This window comes from Alexandromys fortis, unplaced genomic scaffold, assembly GCF_014885135.2.
Source record: "Alexandromys fortis isolate MF-2015 unplaced genomic scaffold, M_Fortis_MF-2015_v1.1 scaffold_58, whole genome shotgun sequence".
Lineage (NCBI taxonomy): Eukaryota > Metazoa > Chordata > Mammalia > Rodentia > Cricetidae > Alexandromys > Alexandromys fortis.
Genome location: NW_026067940.1, coordinates 10422049 through 10438211, shown reverse-complemented (window position 1 = coordinate 10438211; position 16163 = coordinate 10422049). Strand labels below are relative to the sequence as shown.

Sequence of the window (16163 nt, the reverse complement as noted above, 5' to 3'; positions counted from 1 at the left end):
AAAAAAAAAAAAGGTATTAGCAGTGAATCTAATCTAATAATCTATTTGTCTAATAAATGCATACATGAATCTGATCTAAACATAAGTAAATACCTTTTGAAAATCAACAAATCTTGATTTATTAGTGTCTAGCAGGAACCTCTTCCTGTTGGCACACACTGGATTTCGGCAGATATTTGGCTGTGTGTATTTGAACTGTTGCTCAACATCCTTGATCACTGTTTGACAGTCCAGGCACAGGAAAGTTCCACTCACGAGCTCAGGATGCACTGGGTGAGTGCGTACCACTTGCCCACTGATGCGGGTGAGCACCCCAATCCTGGATGAAGTGAGCTCACGAATCCTGTTTGAAGACAAGTGTTATATTAATAGATTAATATCCTTTCCATCTTTCTTTTTTTCCCCCCAAGACACAGTTTCTCTGTGCAGCCTTGGCTGTCCTAGAACTCACTCTGTAAATCAAGCTGGATTCAAACTCAAAGAGATCCACCTCTGAATAAAACTTTTAAATTATTTCTAATGGTTAAGAATGTAAATTATTTCTAATGGTTAAGAATGTTATGTATTTAAGCTGGGGGAAGGGGGGCTTAGCTGGGCATGGTGGTACGTGCCTTTTTCATTATTATTTATTTTTATTATGTGCATTGGTATTTTGACTGCATGTATGTCAGTTTGTGTAAAGATACTAGATGCTCTGAAACTAGAGTTACAGACAGCTTTGAGATGACATGTGAGCTCTGAGAACTAAACCTGATCTTGTGGAAGAGCAGCAAGTGCTCTTAACCGTTAGGAAGGCAAAAATAGTCAATCCCTGTAAAAATTGATCACTCTGAGCCGGCGGTGGTGGCGCACGCCTTTAATCCCAGCACTTGGGAGGCAGAGACCAGCCTGGTCTACAAGAGCTAGTTCCAGGACAGGATCCAAAACCACAGAGAAACAGAGAAACCCTGTCTCGAAAAACCAAAAAAAAAAAAAAAAAAAAAAAAATTGATCACTCTGATTTCAAAGCCAGATGCTCTACATACTGAGACTCTATATTCATTAAAGTTCTAAAATTCATTAATTTCTTTTACTTTTTTTCTTTTTTGAGACAGGATTTTACTATATATCCCTGGCTGATTTGAAACTCACTTTGTAGACCAGCTTGTTTTGAACACAAAAGCGATCACATGTTTCTGCTTCCTGAGTGCTGGGATTAGGCATGTGTCTGTCAATCAGTGGTCTTAATCACAAATTTCTGCAACTATTCTTAGTTCTCACACCCTCCCCCAGGTACATCCTGTCTGACAATACTGAGTATCTGCCTCACTTCACATTGCCCATCCTATCTCCATGGGAAAAAAAGTTTCTCCAAACTAAATTTTCTGGATAAAAGGTTTAAAAACTTCAATGCGTCAATCTGAACTGGGTGTGGGGGCACATGCAAAGAAGAGACTGGATGCTTGGGTGTTTGAAGCCAGCGTGAGCTACATAGCAAGACCTTACCTTTAAATGACAGACACAAACAAGAGGTACTTCACAGCATCAGTATTTAAGTACTTACTACGATCCTGTTACTATCAAGTAAAAAGATTTTTACAGCAACAAATTTGTCTTTAATGACTAAAGTAGAAAACTCAAGACAAAAGACATGATAGAAGAGAAGATTGAGACTCAGCAAAGAAAGAGTGGTTTCTATATTATATAGACAGCTATTCGCATGACTGGGCCTGTGAGATTCACCCCAAAAAGATTCCTTCCTCACTTGTGTCTGGTAGGCAGGTCTTGAAATGCAACATAAAAATCCTTGGCAAAAGGGATCTCCTTTCGATCTTTGACAAAGGTCTTCAAGGCTCGACACAGGTAAGGGTAGACTCTGAAAAACAAACAGGACCAGTGACAGTTTACTCTTACCAAGACTGCCTTCTTTTTCATGTTTGTCAACTTTTAGAGTACAGCATCCCACCTGGTCATAACCAAGCTTTAGAACATAACTGCAAGGCAGATGCTTGCTTTTATATTAAACTCCCCTGCTTACTCCTCCAGCCATTCTTTTCCCCTTCGTGTATATGGGTATGTGAGTCCATGAAAACATGGGAAGCCAGAAAGCAACACTAGCTGACTTCCTGCCTCACTTTGTGTACAGAGGGTCTCTCACTTGCTAGCCAGCAAGCCCCCAGGACTGTCCTCTCTGTTCCCTAGTCTTGGGGTTATTGTTATTACTGACTACTCTGGTTTATGTGGGTAATGGGAAATACACTCTTATCCTAATGCTTGTACAGCAAGCACTTTCAACCATGGAGCTATCTTCAACTGTTCTTGACTAGCTATAACTAAAAAGTTTCAGAGTACCTCAATTTCCAATCCACCATGAAAACAGGACCATGTCTCCTAATTTATGTGTCTTCTCTTTTATAACTATTGACAAAAATCCGTATTTATACAAAGATTTATTTAGAACAAATGTAGATCATTATTTGTGAAAAAAGCAGGTTTTTTGGTTTGAGACACGGTTTCTCTATAACAGCTCTGGTTGTCCTGGAATTCTCTTTGTAGACCAGGCTGGTCTCAGACTCAGAGATGTGCCTATTCCTGCCTTCCTGAGTGCTGGGATTAAAGGCGTGTACCACCACCACCTGGCAACAAAGCTGTTTTTCTCATACATAGTTGAAAATAAAATGAGCTGAAGTTATTTCTACCCCTAAAATACTCAAGCTATGCTGGAATGTGGTGGTGCACACCTGTAATCCCAGTACTTGGGAGGAAAAGACAGGGATATCTGAGTTTGGTACACAAAACAAGTTCAAGACCAACTAAGGTATATATTGAAGTCCTATCTTAACAAAAACAAATAAAACAAAATGCCACACCTAAGCTACTAACATGTATCCAAGGAATTTTATATGGAAAATTATACACTAGGCCAAAAAGGGAAGGATGCTATATCTGTATTATCTCCAAAACTATAGACACATAGGAAGACATCAAAATGCAGTGAGATTGCCTGGCAGTGGTGGCGCACGCCTTTAAGCCTAGAACTCTGGGAGGCAGAGGCAGGTGGCCAGCCTGGTCCACAGAGTTTCAGGACAGCCAGGGCTATTGAGAAACCCTCTCATGAAAACCAAAACCAAACAAACAAAAAATGTAGTAAGATCCTTGTAAACTCTATACTTGCAGACATTAGAGTCTTTGGATGCTTGCTTCAACAAACCAGCAAAGAATGGCTACCAGTGAGTGGTAAAGTTAAGAATATAAAAGTAATTTGATTTTTCTTACTTTTCTTTACTTTAAAAAAAAATATGTTAGATACACATGGGTTGTCAAGATGGAAAAGTGGGTAAGGGTGCTGTCACCAAAGCTGAGAACTTGTGTTCAATCCCTAGGACCTACAAGGAAGAAGGACAGAACTGATTCCTGTAAACTGTTATGAATTGCACACATGCACAAGGGCACACATCCCTTATAAATAAAACTTTAAAAGAGACAATACAGGGGCTGAAGAGATGGCTCAGTGATTAAGAGCACTGACTGTTCTTCCAGAGGACCCGGGTTCAATTCCCAGCACCCATATGGCAGCTCACAACTGTCTGAAGATCCAGTCCCAGGGGATCTGACACTTCACACCAATGCACATAAAATAAGTTAAATAAACCATTAAAAAAGAGAGGCAATACATTACTTCTATAACCAGAAAAATTAAACTTTTTAACAAAACCAATAACATTATTGCTATAAAGATCTCTTTAAGTAGCCATAAGTGGTATTTGCTTGAGATTCCAGCTGTTCAGGAAGCTGAGGCAAGATCTTCAGCCAAGAATTCAAGGTCAACCTGAGAAGCACCAAGGTGAGACCCTATCTGAAAAAGTAATATCCTTGGTCCAAAACCAGGACTTACTACAGCTACTCTAAGTACCTATTCCAGGAGTGAAACAGGATAGTTAAGATCAAATAAACCTAGAAAGCACACACCTTTAATACTAGCATTTGGGAGGCAGAGGTAGGCAAATCTCTGTGAGTTTGAAGCCAGCCTGGTCTACAGAGCAAGTTCTAGGATAGACAGGGCTACGTAGGAAAATCCTATCTCAAAACAAAACAAAACAAACAAAAAAAAAAAACAAAGAAAGAGGAGAGAGAGAAAGAGAGAGAGAGAGAGAGAGAAGAAGAAGAAGGAAGGAAGAGAGAGAGGGAGAAAGAGAGGGAAGAGGGGAGGGAGGAAGGGAGAAAGCCCGCCCAATAGAACTAAGTAACTAAATGTATAACACAAAGCAAACATTTTCTTCTTGGGAAAACTATATAGAAAATAACTGTTTTTTTAACATCTGACATAAGGAAACCCAAGCTCTACAAAAGCCTATGTTAATGGGACCACTTGTACCAAAAGGTCTCTCCTTAGAAGGAAGTAATTGTGACAAATGCCCTTCTTTCTTACAGGGAACACATCCAGGGCAAGAAGCTGGTTTTTCAGGCTTCATGTCTATTCAAAGGAAAAATGAACATGCTCTTACCTATAGAACTCTTCCTGAATGGTGGTAGAAAGCTGTTGGTTAAATTGTTCCAGGTCTGCAAAACTCACAACTAGTGTGTTTCTCTCAGGACGAATCAGCTCCTCTGCAAACTGCAAGTATTTAATTTCTCCATCACTACCTTGGAACCTGAAGAAGTACAAAATCACATTAAATAGAGGAACTAAGCAGAAAAAAAAAAAAAAGAATCTGCACACTAGGTAACTTGGTATATTACTTTTTTATTTTTCCAAGACAAGGTTTCTCTGCATAGCCCTGGCTATCCTGAAACTTGCTCTGTAGGTGAGGCTGGCTCAGAGATTCATCTGACTGCTTGGATAATTTAACATTTTCAAAATAACAGGTTTTTAAAATTATTGTTACGTGTAATTAAGATCTGACAGTTAAGAAATGGAACTAAAAATTCAAAAATTTCCGTTAGTCATTATTTAAGAAGCAGAATAGAGGCTGGGAATGTAGTTCAGTGCTAGAGTGCCTGCCTAATATACATGTAGCCATAGATCTAATCCCCAACACCACAAAAAAATTTAAAGCAAGCAAAACAAACACCAGCACACAGAGAAATGAGGTATCACTGCTAAAGACCCCAAGGAAATGTAAACACATGAAGTAAAGCTGGTGGCTTCCCAACCAAAGGTAAAACAGAACAGCATACAAATATATTTTCTGCTTTTTTCATATACTATATAGATCAGGTTTTGTTTTGGGCAAAATTATTCCTCTTCTAACTACATCAGGCTCAAATTCTTCTAAAATGTTTATTTGAGACGGACCCAAGTATAAAGCATTACATCTGATACCTAAAGGCACAGGAAAGGTAGTGTTTTTCCTGCCCTAGGGTTGGCATTCTTAGGAGACAAAATACAAACAAATAATATTTCTATTGATGAGAAGTACCAGAAATATAAGCCAATTATGTCTACAGGAATATCTATAATAAAGATTCATATGTAAAAGTAACATTGGAATTATTCCTTGAAAGTCATTAAAAGTTACGTTTATGAAAAAAAAGTGGATGGGCTTGGTGGTGCAGGCCTGTAACACTAATTACTGGAGAGGCTAAAGGTGGAAAATTGGAAGTTCCAGGACCATCTGGGTAACTTAGAGGGACCTTTTCTCAAAATAAGAGTCAAAAAAGGCCTGGGAAGCTGTGGAGAGTGGTGCACTCCTTTAATCCCAGCACAAAGAATGCTAGAGATAATAGCTCAGTAGTAGAACGTTTGTCTAGCATGTATCAGACCCTGGGTTCCTTCCCCAACACTTTAAGAAAATAAGCAAGCAACCAAAAATAAAACAGGTGATAGAACCACCTATAGTGACTGATGGTAGTTTTGGAGAATGAAACTACAATAGAAAATTTAGTAGTAGCTGGGTGGTAGTGCACACCTTTAGTGCCAGCATTCAGGAGGCAGAGGCAGGTGGATTTCTGAGTTCGAGGCCAGCCTAGTCTACAGACTGAGTTTTAGGATAGCCAGGGCTACACAGAGAAACTCTGCCTTGAAAAAAACAAAACAAAAATTAAGGAGAGCCGGGAGGTGGTGGCGCACGCCTTTAATCCCTGCACTCGGGAGGCAGAGGCAGGCGAATCTCTGTGACCAGCCTGGTCTACAAGAGCTAGTTCCAGGACAGGCTCCAAAACCACAGAGAAACCCTGTCTCAAAAAAAAAAAAAAAAAAGGAGAAAAGGAAAAAAGGTAGACTTTATTCCATAAACAAAACCAAAGCTGTTTCTGTGAACCAAAGTGTTGTTTACGCTGAGCTTCGACACTGACCTACAGTAAAGGTGAAGGTACTTCTTTTTTGTTTTTCCGAGAAGGTGGGTCTCTCTGTGTAGCCCAGGCTGGCCTAACACTCTGAGATCTGCCTGTCTCTGCCCTGGCACCCGGGGAAGGCACTTTTATTATCTGCTGAAAGGAACCTTCCTAACACCTTTGTGAGGTGGGAGGGTGGCTAGAGGGCCTAATGCCAGAGCTGACAGGGGAAAGCATCTGGAAAACGGCAGGCCTACTGGGCTCACAAGGGAAGTAAGCTACTGCTTACTGTCTGAAAGGTTTATAGAAGTGGTGCTTCTCAACCTTTCTACAGCTGTGATCGTTTAATACAGTTCCTCATGCTGTGGTGACCCCCAACCATAAAATGTCGTTGCTACTTCGTAACTTCAATTTTGCTACAGGTACTAATTGCAATCTGATATGCTAGTCCCCAGGTGTTGAGACCCATGGGTTGAGAACCACTGGTTTATACTTTCACCAAGAGTCTTGAGTTGGCTTGTACTGACTGCCAAGAACATTACCAAAAGTAGGAAAATGGAATTTAAATCAGTTTTAAGTACAGCAGAATTTCAGAAGAGAGCAGTATTGTTCATGTGGCCCAAAGGAAGACAAACGGATAAACAATATATGATAGGCTATATAAATGCCATGTAGTTTTACTTTGCCTTAAAAAAAAAAAACTGACTACAGAAAGCTGCACGTCTAGCAAAATTAGCCACACACACTACTTATACGAGGCCCCTATAGTCATCCATTTCAGGGCTTTGGCAATTATCAGTGGACTAGGAAACGGGCAAATAAAACTGGTTATTTAATAGGTAGAGTCTGTGTGGAAAGATGAAAGTTTCCAACAGGTATGATACAGATGATTGCACAATGCAATACAAGATGCTACTTTTTGTGCACACCCCCAAAAAAGTCAAAACAGCGAGTTTTTGTTCCATACTGGCATAATCCCGAAAAGAAAAAAAATAAAAAAGAATTCTGTAAACCCAGGCTCGCAGCACGGCAAGCTCTACAAGCTCCCAGCAGCCGGCTGTGGCTTCACTATACTTAAGAGGTAACGGGTTCCGCTCCAACCCTGCCTCCCTGGGCTGTGATGTGAGCTCTGAAACCGGGCATGGCGATGCGCGTCTGTCACCGCAGCACTCGCGACGTGGAGGCATGAAGATCGCTAGTTCAAAACCATCTCTGCCTACTCGAGTTCGGGGAGACCCTGTCTCAGAAAAGCAACGAGAAAGAAGCAAAGCACGGCACAGGAAGGCGCTGGGGAAGGGGAGGGAAGGCTCGGGGCGGCTTTGGATTCCGGCCTGGTCCGGCTCCATCCCTTCCCGACCCTGAGCGTACGCGGCCCCAGGCTCCGCCGGCCCGCCAGCGCCCGGAAGCCCACTTACTCTTCTAGGAAGTCTAGGAAGAGCTTCTGGCATTTCTCGGCCACCTCGTCGCGCACCTCCGGGAGCTGGCTTCTGGCGCCGGGCTCGGCGGCCGCCGCGAGGTCCATGGCAGCGCTGAGAGTACGAACCGCTGAGGAAAGACCACCACAGAAGACGGGCCGCAGCTTCCACGCGTTGCTCCTTCCGCTCGGCCGCTTCGCGCGCGCCTCCGCCCGGCCCCGCCCTCTCACCCCAGCCAATCATGGAGCAGGAGCTGGGGTACTTCGCGCCAAACCTGTCCAATCAATGGCGGTTCCGTCCAGAGCCCCTCCCACCACACGGGATTTCGCGCCAAATGTAGAGTCCGGTGAAGCTTTTTTTTTTTTTTTTTCTATAGTTTTTTTCGAGACAGGGTTTCTCTGTAGCTTTGGAGCCTGTCCTGGAACTAGCTCTTGTAGACCAGGCTGGTCTCGAACTCACAGAGATCCGCCTGCCTCTGCCTCCCGAGTGCTGGGATTAAAGGCATGCACCACCACCACCCGGCCCGGTGAAGCTTTTTGCACATGCGCTCTGTAGTCTCGCCCACCCTCAGGTTGTTTTGACTTCTGGAAGTGGGAAGTTGTTTGCGTCTACGTCATGCTGGCTTTTTCACCTTCCTTTGCGTTTCTTTAATTCCTTTCTTTCTCTCCCTCCGTCTCTCTTTTTCCCAGAGCAAATGTAGATTTATTAAGTGATGGGAAAAAAAAGTCAAAGAGTGGAAGGGACTTAAAAGAATACATTTTTTTCATATTTTTGTGGATTTCGTATAGTCTCCTAGTATTGGGAGGTAAGAATAAGGCACTGTGAAAGGGGAAACGTCACTCTACTAAGCCTCTCTGAACTGTCTAGCTGCAGGAAGTAAGCTGTAAACAAACCGCAGGAGAGAGAGAGAGCCTCTAAAAGTTAGATGGAGGGCTGGAGAGGTGGCTCAGAGATTAAGAGAACTCTGCAGAGACCCGCCCGCCTTGGCCTCTCAGCACCGAAATCAGATAGTTCACCAATAACTCCAGCTCCAGGGGATTTGAACCCCTCTGCTGCCTTCTGTGAACACCAGCATGCACCTGTACACACACACATATCTTTTTTTTATTGTTTCTGTTTATTGAGCCTGTCGCCCGTGCCCTGCTCCCCTGCGGGTTAGTGGGCTCGCTCCCTCCACAGCCTGCTGGTCCCGGGCACAGTCGGGCCTGGTTAGTACCTGGATGGGATACACATATTTTTTACAAGTCAAAGACAGATAAATTCTGCTGAAGGAGGAGGCATACTTTCCGGATCCTCCTGACACAGTAAAATCTGGAAAACATTTGACATAGCCCAGGCTGGCCTTGAATCATCAATCATCAATCACATTGGGTCCACGTGCTTCTGAGACTGAATCCATAGTTTCCTGAGCACTAGACAAGGGCTGACTTGCTATTAAATAATCCACATCGCCAGCCCTTTGATACATTGGTGCTGATGACTTGAAGCTGTCTTTCACCAGTACTTTTTTTCTGGACCTCCAGGACACAGTAAACCTGCACAAACAAATTTAAAATATCACTTTTTTTTTGAGACTTACAGGATGTTAACATTAATGTCAGGCAGGGCAGACCAAATTAATATTTTATTACTATTGTACTGGGTGGTTGTGTGTGTCAACCTGACACAAGCTAGAGTCATCTGAGGAAGGAGCCTCAGCTGAGGAAATGCCTCCATGAGATCCAGCTGGAAGACATCTTCTCATTTAGTGATCAATGAGGGAGGGCCCAGCCCATGGTGGGTGGTGCCATCCCTGGGCTTGTTGGTCCTGGGGGTCTATAAGCAGGTCAGCTGAGCTGGTCATGGGAAGCAAGCCAGTAAGCAACACCCCTAAGGGCCTCTGCAACAGCTTCAGCCTCCAGTTTCCTGCCCTGTCTGAGTTCCGGTCCTGACTTCCTTCAGTGGTGAACAGCAATGCTGAGGTGTAAGCTTAATAAACCCTGTCCTCCCCAACTTGCTTTTTTGGTCATAGTGTCTTGTCGCAGCAATAGAAACCCTAACTAAGATAATTATTAAGGTGTATACTATAGAGATCTGCAACTGAAGGTGCTATCTTACTAAGAGGTGCTGAAGTCTTGAAGCTGAGTGTGCCTCAGTCCTTTACAACTCCAAATGTAGCCTTCACTGGATGAGTGCATTGGCAATTCTAGAGGAACAAAACTGGCCGGGTGGTGGTGGTGCAAGCCTTTAATCCCAGCACTCGGGAGGCAGAGGCAGGCGGATCTCTGGGAGTTCAAGGCCAACCTGGTCTACAAGAGCTAGTTCCAGGAAGGGCTCCAAAGCCACAGAGTAAATCCTATCTTGAAAAAAATCAAAACAAAACAAAAAAAGGAGCAAAACTGATGGAATGATATATGATATATTAAGGTTAGCATATAGGCTGTGGTTCAACTAGCTGAGCAGTACCTGTATCCCAACAAAAGGCCAAGAATCCAGTAGTTGTTCAGTCTACAAGGTCGAATGTCTCACTGGTCTTCATTGTTTGTTGGAGTGTCCTGAAGAAACAGGTTCTAATACCATCTAATACCATCGGAGGATTGCCTCAGCAGCAGGAGAGATGAACTTGCCAGTGAAAGTGAGGGCAAGCAGGCAAAAAACAAAAGGCTTTCTTCTTTTTTGACTGTCTATATAGGCGGTCATCGGAAGGTGTGGCCCAGATTTAAGGTGGGTCATTTTTTTTCAGGGTTTCTCTACGTAACTCCGGTTGTACTGGAATTTGCTCTGTGGACCAGGCTGGCCTTGAATTTAGACATAGTCCTGCCTCTGCCTCCTGAGTGCTGGGATTAAAGGTTTTGCGACAGCCACCTGTCTTTGGGGAGGTCTTATGATTACAAATGATCAGATTTAGGTTGGATCTTCTCACCTCACAGGAGCCAATAAAGAAAATCCTTCGGCCTGGCGATGGTGGCCTTTAATTCCAGCACTCGGGAGGCAGAGGCAGGCAGATCTCTGTGAGTTCGAGGCCAGCCTGGTATACAAGAGCTAGTTCCAGGACAGGAACCAAAAGACAAAAAAAAAAAAAGAAAGAAAGAAAGAAAGAAAGAAAGAAAGAAAGAAAGAAAGAAAGAAAGAAAATCCTTCATAGGTGGGTTCATAGGTGCATCCAGCTACTTGGGTTTTAGTTGATTCTAGAAGAAGACAAGTTGACAACCAAGATTAGCCATCCCTATGTGTGTCTGTCTGTGTGTGTTTTGCTTTGTTTGTTTGTTTTTCCTTTTTGATAAAGTGCCAGGCCAGCTAGGGCCACAAAACAAAATCATGTCTCAAAAAAAAAGAAAAAAAAACCAAAATGTTACACTAAACAGCAGAATAAACTTTTTCACACTCACTTGGAACACGAAGACAGTTTACCATTTTTTTTTTAAACTTTTTTTCATTTTTTTTTTTTGAGACAGAGTTTCACTGTGTTGTCCTGGAATTCACTTTGTAGACCAGGCTGGCCTCAAACTCACAGAGATCCATCTGCCTCTGCCTTCTGAGTGCTGGGACTAAAGGTGTGCGCCACCACTGCCTGGCAACTAGTTCTGAATCCTTCCTTATGTGAGGGTATATAATTAGGAGAAACAGCAGAAACCTGGAAAGTAAAAAAGAACTATGGAGGTTGTAGGAAGAGCTCGAGAAGGAGGCTAGTAAGTCTTCAGTGCACTAGAGGAAAGACAGTTAAAACGGGGAGGGGCTTCAGTTTGGGAGGGACAGGGAAGGCAAGGCAGAGGAAGAGTGAGGGAGGAGGGATAAAGAACACTAAGGACGACTGAAAAATTATGGCCTGTATACATATGAAAGTAATTTTTATGAAGTATTCCACTTGAGGTGATAAAACGCCCTCCAAGAGCTATAGACTAATAAAAACTCCAATCCTAGGCATGAAAATCTTCTCTTCAAGTTGTTGGTCAGAGGAGTCCAAAGACTCCCCAAACAGTATATTTATTGTCCTTGAAGGCAAAGCTTATTGCTGCAGACATTGGAGTTGGAGAAAGGAGATGGTTCCAATGGCCCAGACCGACCCCCTCAACTATCATCCAGGCCCACATCCTAGGACTTGGGTTGGCCCACCCTAACAGTAGCCTAACTGAAAAACCTCCATGACTCAAGGCAACAACAGGCTATCCAAGAGGAGTTTCCCTGAGGGCCCAGCCCAGTGATGATGGTGGGCCAGAAATCAGAGGCCTTGTACCAGACCAACAAATCATCACGATGAACATTTTGTGGATGGCACTGATTAGATAAAAGGGGTACACTGTGTGACACGCCACAGCTCCCGATGCCACTAGGATGAATGAAGGGGTGTTGGAAAGATGGAGGAGTGAGGTGGGTTTTTTGGTTGCTTCGTTTTTGATTAATTTGGAGGACATACTGTAGGATGAGAGGTATATAAGGAGGGACTGGGAGATGAGCAGGATTGGAGTTCATAATGTGAAATTTCTAAAGAATCAACAAAGAATTATGTTTAATCCAGGACAGACTCCAAAAAAGTTTAAAAAAGAAAGTCATTGTATGTATGTATGAATGTTTCAAAGAATAAAATATTAGAAAAAGAAGAAGAAGGAGGAGGAAGAGGAAAAGGAGGAGGAAGAAGAGGAGAAGGAGGAAAAGGAGGAGGATGTAGGGGAAGCCCAGTCCAATGGGGGGGAGTGTTCACCTCAGGCTAATGTTTATGTATAAATCTGGTGGGCGTGAGCCCTGCCGGTCCCTTCTTGTATTTCCTGCCCATCGCTGTATCCCTGGTGTTGTAAGCTATCCCTTCATTAAATTTTGCTGTTTCATATTAAGCTAGCCTGGTTATTATGCCGCATCAATTGGAGGAGGAGGAGGAGACTAGAACTGACCTGGAAGCCTCCTCTCTGAAAACCCTCACTGTATGCAAGCTGACAAGAGAGAAAAGTAATTAAGAATGTCTTTTCCATCTGTAAAGTTTCTGAACCATGACAATGACCAACAAATCCCTGAGGGTGTTACAATGGCACATCTATCTTTTGGTAACCAATAGACCTGTAATTGAACTTAAGGGTTACTCAATAGGGAGAGAATTCATGCCTGGTACTAGAAACCTAGGCATCTATTTGTGATTGGTAATATCATAGATTAGAATAGAACTGTAGACAGAAGTTTCTGACCTACCTGGTCCTGCAGCTGTTCAGTCCCAAAGAAACACGCAGAGGCCTATATTAATTATAAACTGTTTGGCCTATTAGCTCAGCTTATTATTAGCTAGCTCTTACAACTTAAATTAACCCATAATTCTTATCTATGTTTAGGCACATGGCTTGGTACCTTTTCTCAGTAAGGTATTCTCATCTTGCTTCCTCTGCTTCTGGATGATGACTAGCTCTCTGCCTTTCCTCTTCCCAGAATTCTCCTAGTCTGGTTGCCCTGCCTATACTTCCTGTCTGGCTACTGGCCAATCAGCATTTTACTAGACCAATATGAGTGACAAAACTTTACAGTGTACAAACGCATATTCCCACTGCAGAAAACCTACTATTTTCATTTTTCTAAGCCAGTATAAATTCCCAACTGCAGTCTAAGTACTTATCATTAAATCCACAGATAAGTGTAGTCCTCACCTCTCATCAAAGAAGCTGCTTCTGAGGTAGACAGAGACATTAGCCCAACTAGTCAAAATGCACTGACCATGAGATGTCCATGCCCATTTAGTACATCTACAAAACAACCTCTACATGTAAGGCTCAGGGAACAGCACAGAAGAGGAAGAAAGACTGTTACAAGCCAGAGGACCAGTACATCTGCTGTGAGAGTCTTCTATATGTGACAGGGAGCTACATTCATGAAATCTTCATGTCACTTAAACAAGACCTACACACACACACACACACACAGAGAGAGAGAGAGAGAGAGAGAGAGAGAGAGAGAGAGAGAGAGAGAGCAGAGAACAACTTTGTGGAGTTAATTCTTTTCTTCCACCTTTATGTGGTTTTTGAAGATTGAACTTCGGTCATCAGGCTTTCGTTATTCATTGAGCTCTCCTGCCAGTCTCTTGAAGAGTTTTCTGTATTATTGTTACTTAAAATGCATTAAATTTTGTAAAAGTAAAATTATATCATTTCCCCTCTTCCCTTTCTTCCCTCTCAAATTCATGGCCTCTTTTGTTGTTACATACATACATACACACATAAACATATAACTACTGAGTTTTTTTTTTTTTTTTTTTTTTTTTTTTTTCAAGACAGGGTTTCTCTGTGGCTTTGGAGCCTGTCCTGGAACTAGCTCTTCTAGACCAGGCTGGTCTCGAACTCACAGAGATCTGTCTGCCTCTGCCTCCCGAGTGCTGGGATTAAAGGCGTGCGCCACCACTGCCCGGTCCGAGTTAATTTAGTATTGCTTATGTTTTTTGTGATTTCAGGACTGACCATTTAGTATTGGATAACCAACTAGAGGGCTCATCCCTAGTAAAGACTTTTTCTCCCACTCTCAGCATTCCTTAGTTGCCTGTAGTTCTGTCTAGGGGGTAGGACCCCAAGAGAGATTTCCCTCTTTGTGTATGTGTGTGTGTGTGTGTTTGTTTTTCTAGACAGGGTTTCTAGTAGCTTTGGAGCCTGTCCTGCATCTCGCTTTGTAGACTGTGCTGGTCTTGAACTCACAGATATCTGCCTGCCTCTGCCTCCTGAGTGCTGGGATTAAAGGTATGTGCCACTACCACCCTGCAAGATTTTCCTCTTGCATGTTAACATGCCTACTGGTATCCTTGTTCAAGTCTTGTTTAGGCAGCCATGTTGAGGCATCAATGGGTGAAGTGTTCCTGACATTTCAAGGAGACACAATCCCACAGCCAATTTCCTGGTCTCCTAGATTTTTCGTAGTTTTCCCATCCCCTCTTTTGCAAAGTTCTGTGAACCTAAGTGCAGGAGTTATATAATAGATGTGCCCATTGGAGCTGGGCACCTCACCAACTGTTGCTCTCTGTATTTTGACAGTTGTGGTTTTCTGTAATGGTCTCTGTTGGTAGCAAAGAGAAGTTTCCTTGAGGAGAGGTGAGCACGGGTAGAAGGACTAGTATTTAGAATACAGCTGGGAACTATGTTGGCTTAGAAATGATGGTGGTAGGCTCTCCTCTAAGATCTGTGCCTCACTATTGCACTCATAGGGGTATCGTGCTGTGCTGTTGTTATTGTGGTTCAAAAGCATCATGGCAGGGTAGGAATATTGACTGCATATATAGCACTTTATGGTTCTATGAAAGCTAGTCCCCAGGAAGACTTTCATGTCAAATCCAGCTTGGATCCTCTGATCCAAGACAGTTGTGTGAACGAACTGTCTTTAGCAAGAGGGTCTTACCCTCAACCTCTGAGAGGCAACAAAGGGAAATAGCACTAGCCTATAGTGTTTTGGGAGTCTCTTGCACTCTCTTGACCAAAAACTCAAAATGCTGTTTCTCATGCCTGGTATTTGGCTTTGATATAGTGTATGGCTCTTGGGGGAGACCAGTCAGTCCCAGTGGCATGACATCATTTAAACGACATATATATCATGTGGTATTCCCCTCTGAATGCTGTGAATACCACTGGTTAATAAAGAAACTGTCTTGGTCCTTTACAGAGCAGAATAGAGAGAGGAAGGTAGAAAAAACTAAACTAAATGCTGGGAGAAAGAAGGTGGAATGAGAAGTCATGGAGCTGCCAAAGACAGACATGCCAAAACTTTGCCCCATAAGCCACAGCCTCATGGCGATATATGGATTAATGGAGATGGGTTAATTTAAGATATGAATTAGCCAGAAATATGCTTAAGCTATTGGCCAAACAGTATTGCAAATAATATAGTTTCTGTGTGGTTATTTCAGGGCTGAACAGTCAGAAACAAACAAGTGGCCTCTTACTTATATGCACATGCATGCACTTATACAGATGTCATGTAATTTTAGTTAAATAATAGTGTTACTCTATGGCTTTCCCAAATATCTTTAGTATTTATTCCCTACCTCATTTTTTCTATCTCCACATGTTCTCTCTCATCTATGTGAGAATATAACCTGGAACACCCAAGGCACTAGGAAGGTAAAAAGGTATCATGGGGCACGGGAGTGGTAGAGATGAATAGCAGGGTATATGTGATATCATTACTTTCAAGTTATTTTATTCCATTGAATAATATACAAGCAAAAGACCAGTAAGACAAAAATACCCAAATAAAGCAATGCTACAAAGAAATCTCACTGAGTTTGAGTTGTTCATCAATGCTGGGTATGGGGCCTACCTTTTTGTGTGGTTAATATACCCAAAGAAACTCTACTAGAGAAAATATTTTTTCCTTTACAATCCTGTGTGTATCAGTCCTGTTGTGTCTGGAAGACTGTTTCCTTGGTGTCACCCATCTCCTTACAATCCCTTATAATTTCTTCTTATAAGTCTTCCTACTCCTTTTCCATATAGCTTCCTGAACTCTGAAGGGAGGGGTTTGGTGAAGACCCATTTACTATTTATTTAGTGTTCCAAAATCTCT

The 16163-nt window shown here is 42.6% G+C and overlaps 1 protein-coding gene across 1 annotated transcript in view; it reads right to left on the bottom strand.

The window, feature by feature from the left end:
• The window catches only part of Mcm6 (minichromosome maintenance complex component 6), a 32984-nt gene extending 25113 nt beyond the window's left edge, over positions 1-7871 (bottom strand). Inside the window, exons 1-4 of the mRNA XM_050147610.1 lie at positions 7668-7871; positions 4485-4631; positions 1745-1855; positions 94-343 (exon numbers count right to left, since the gene is read on the bottom strand). Coding sequence (XP_050003567.1) covers positions 94-343; positions 1745-1855; positions 4485-4631; positions 7668-7774 — 615 coding nt within the window. The 5' untranslated portion in view covers positions 7775-7871. The remainder of the gene's footprint in view (positions 1-93; positions 344-1744; positions 1856-4484; positions 4632-7667) is intronic.
• Between the last annotated feature and the right edge of the window lie 8292 nt (positions 7872-16163).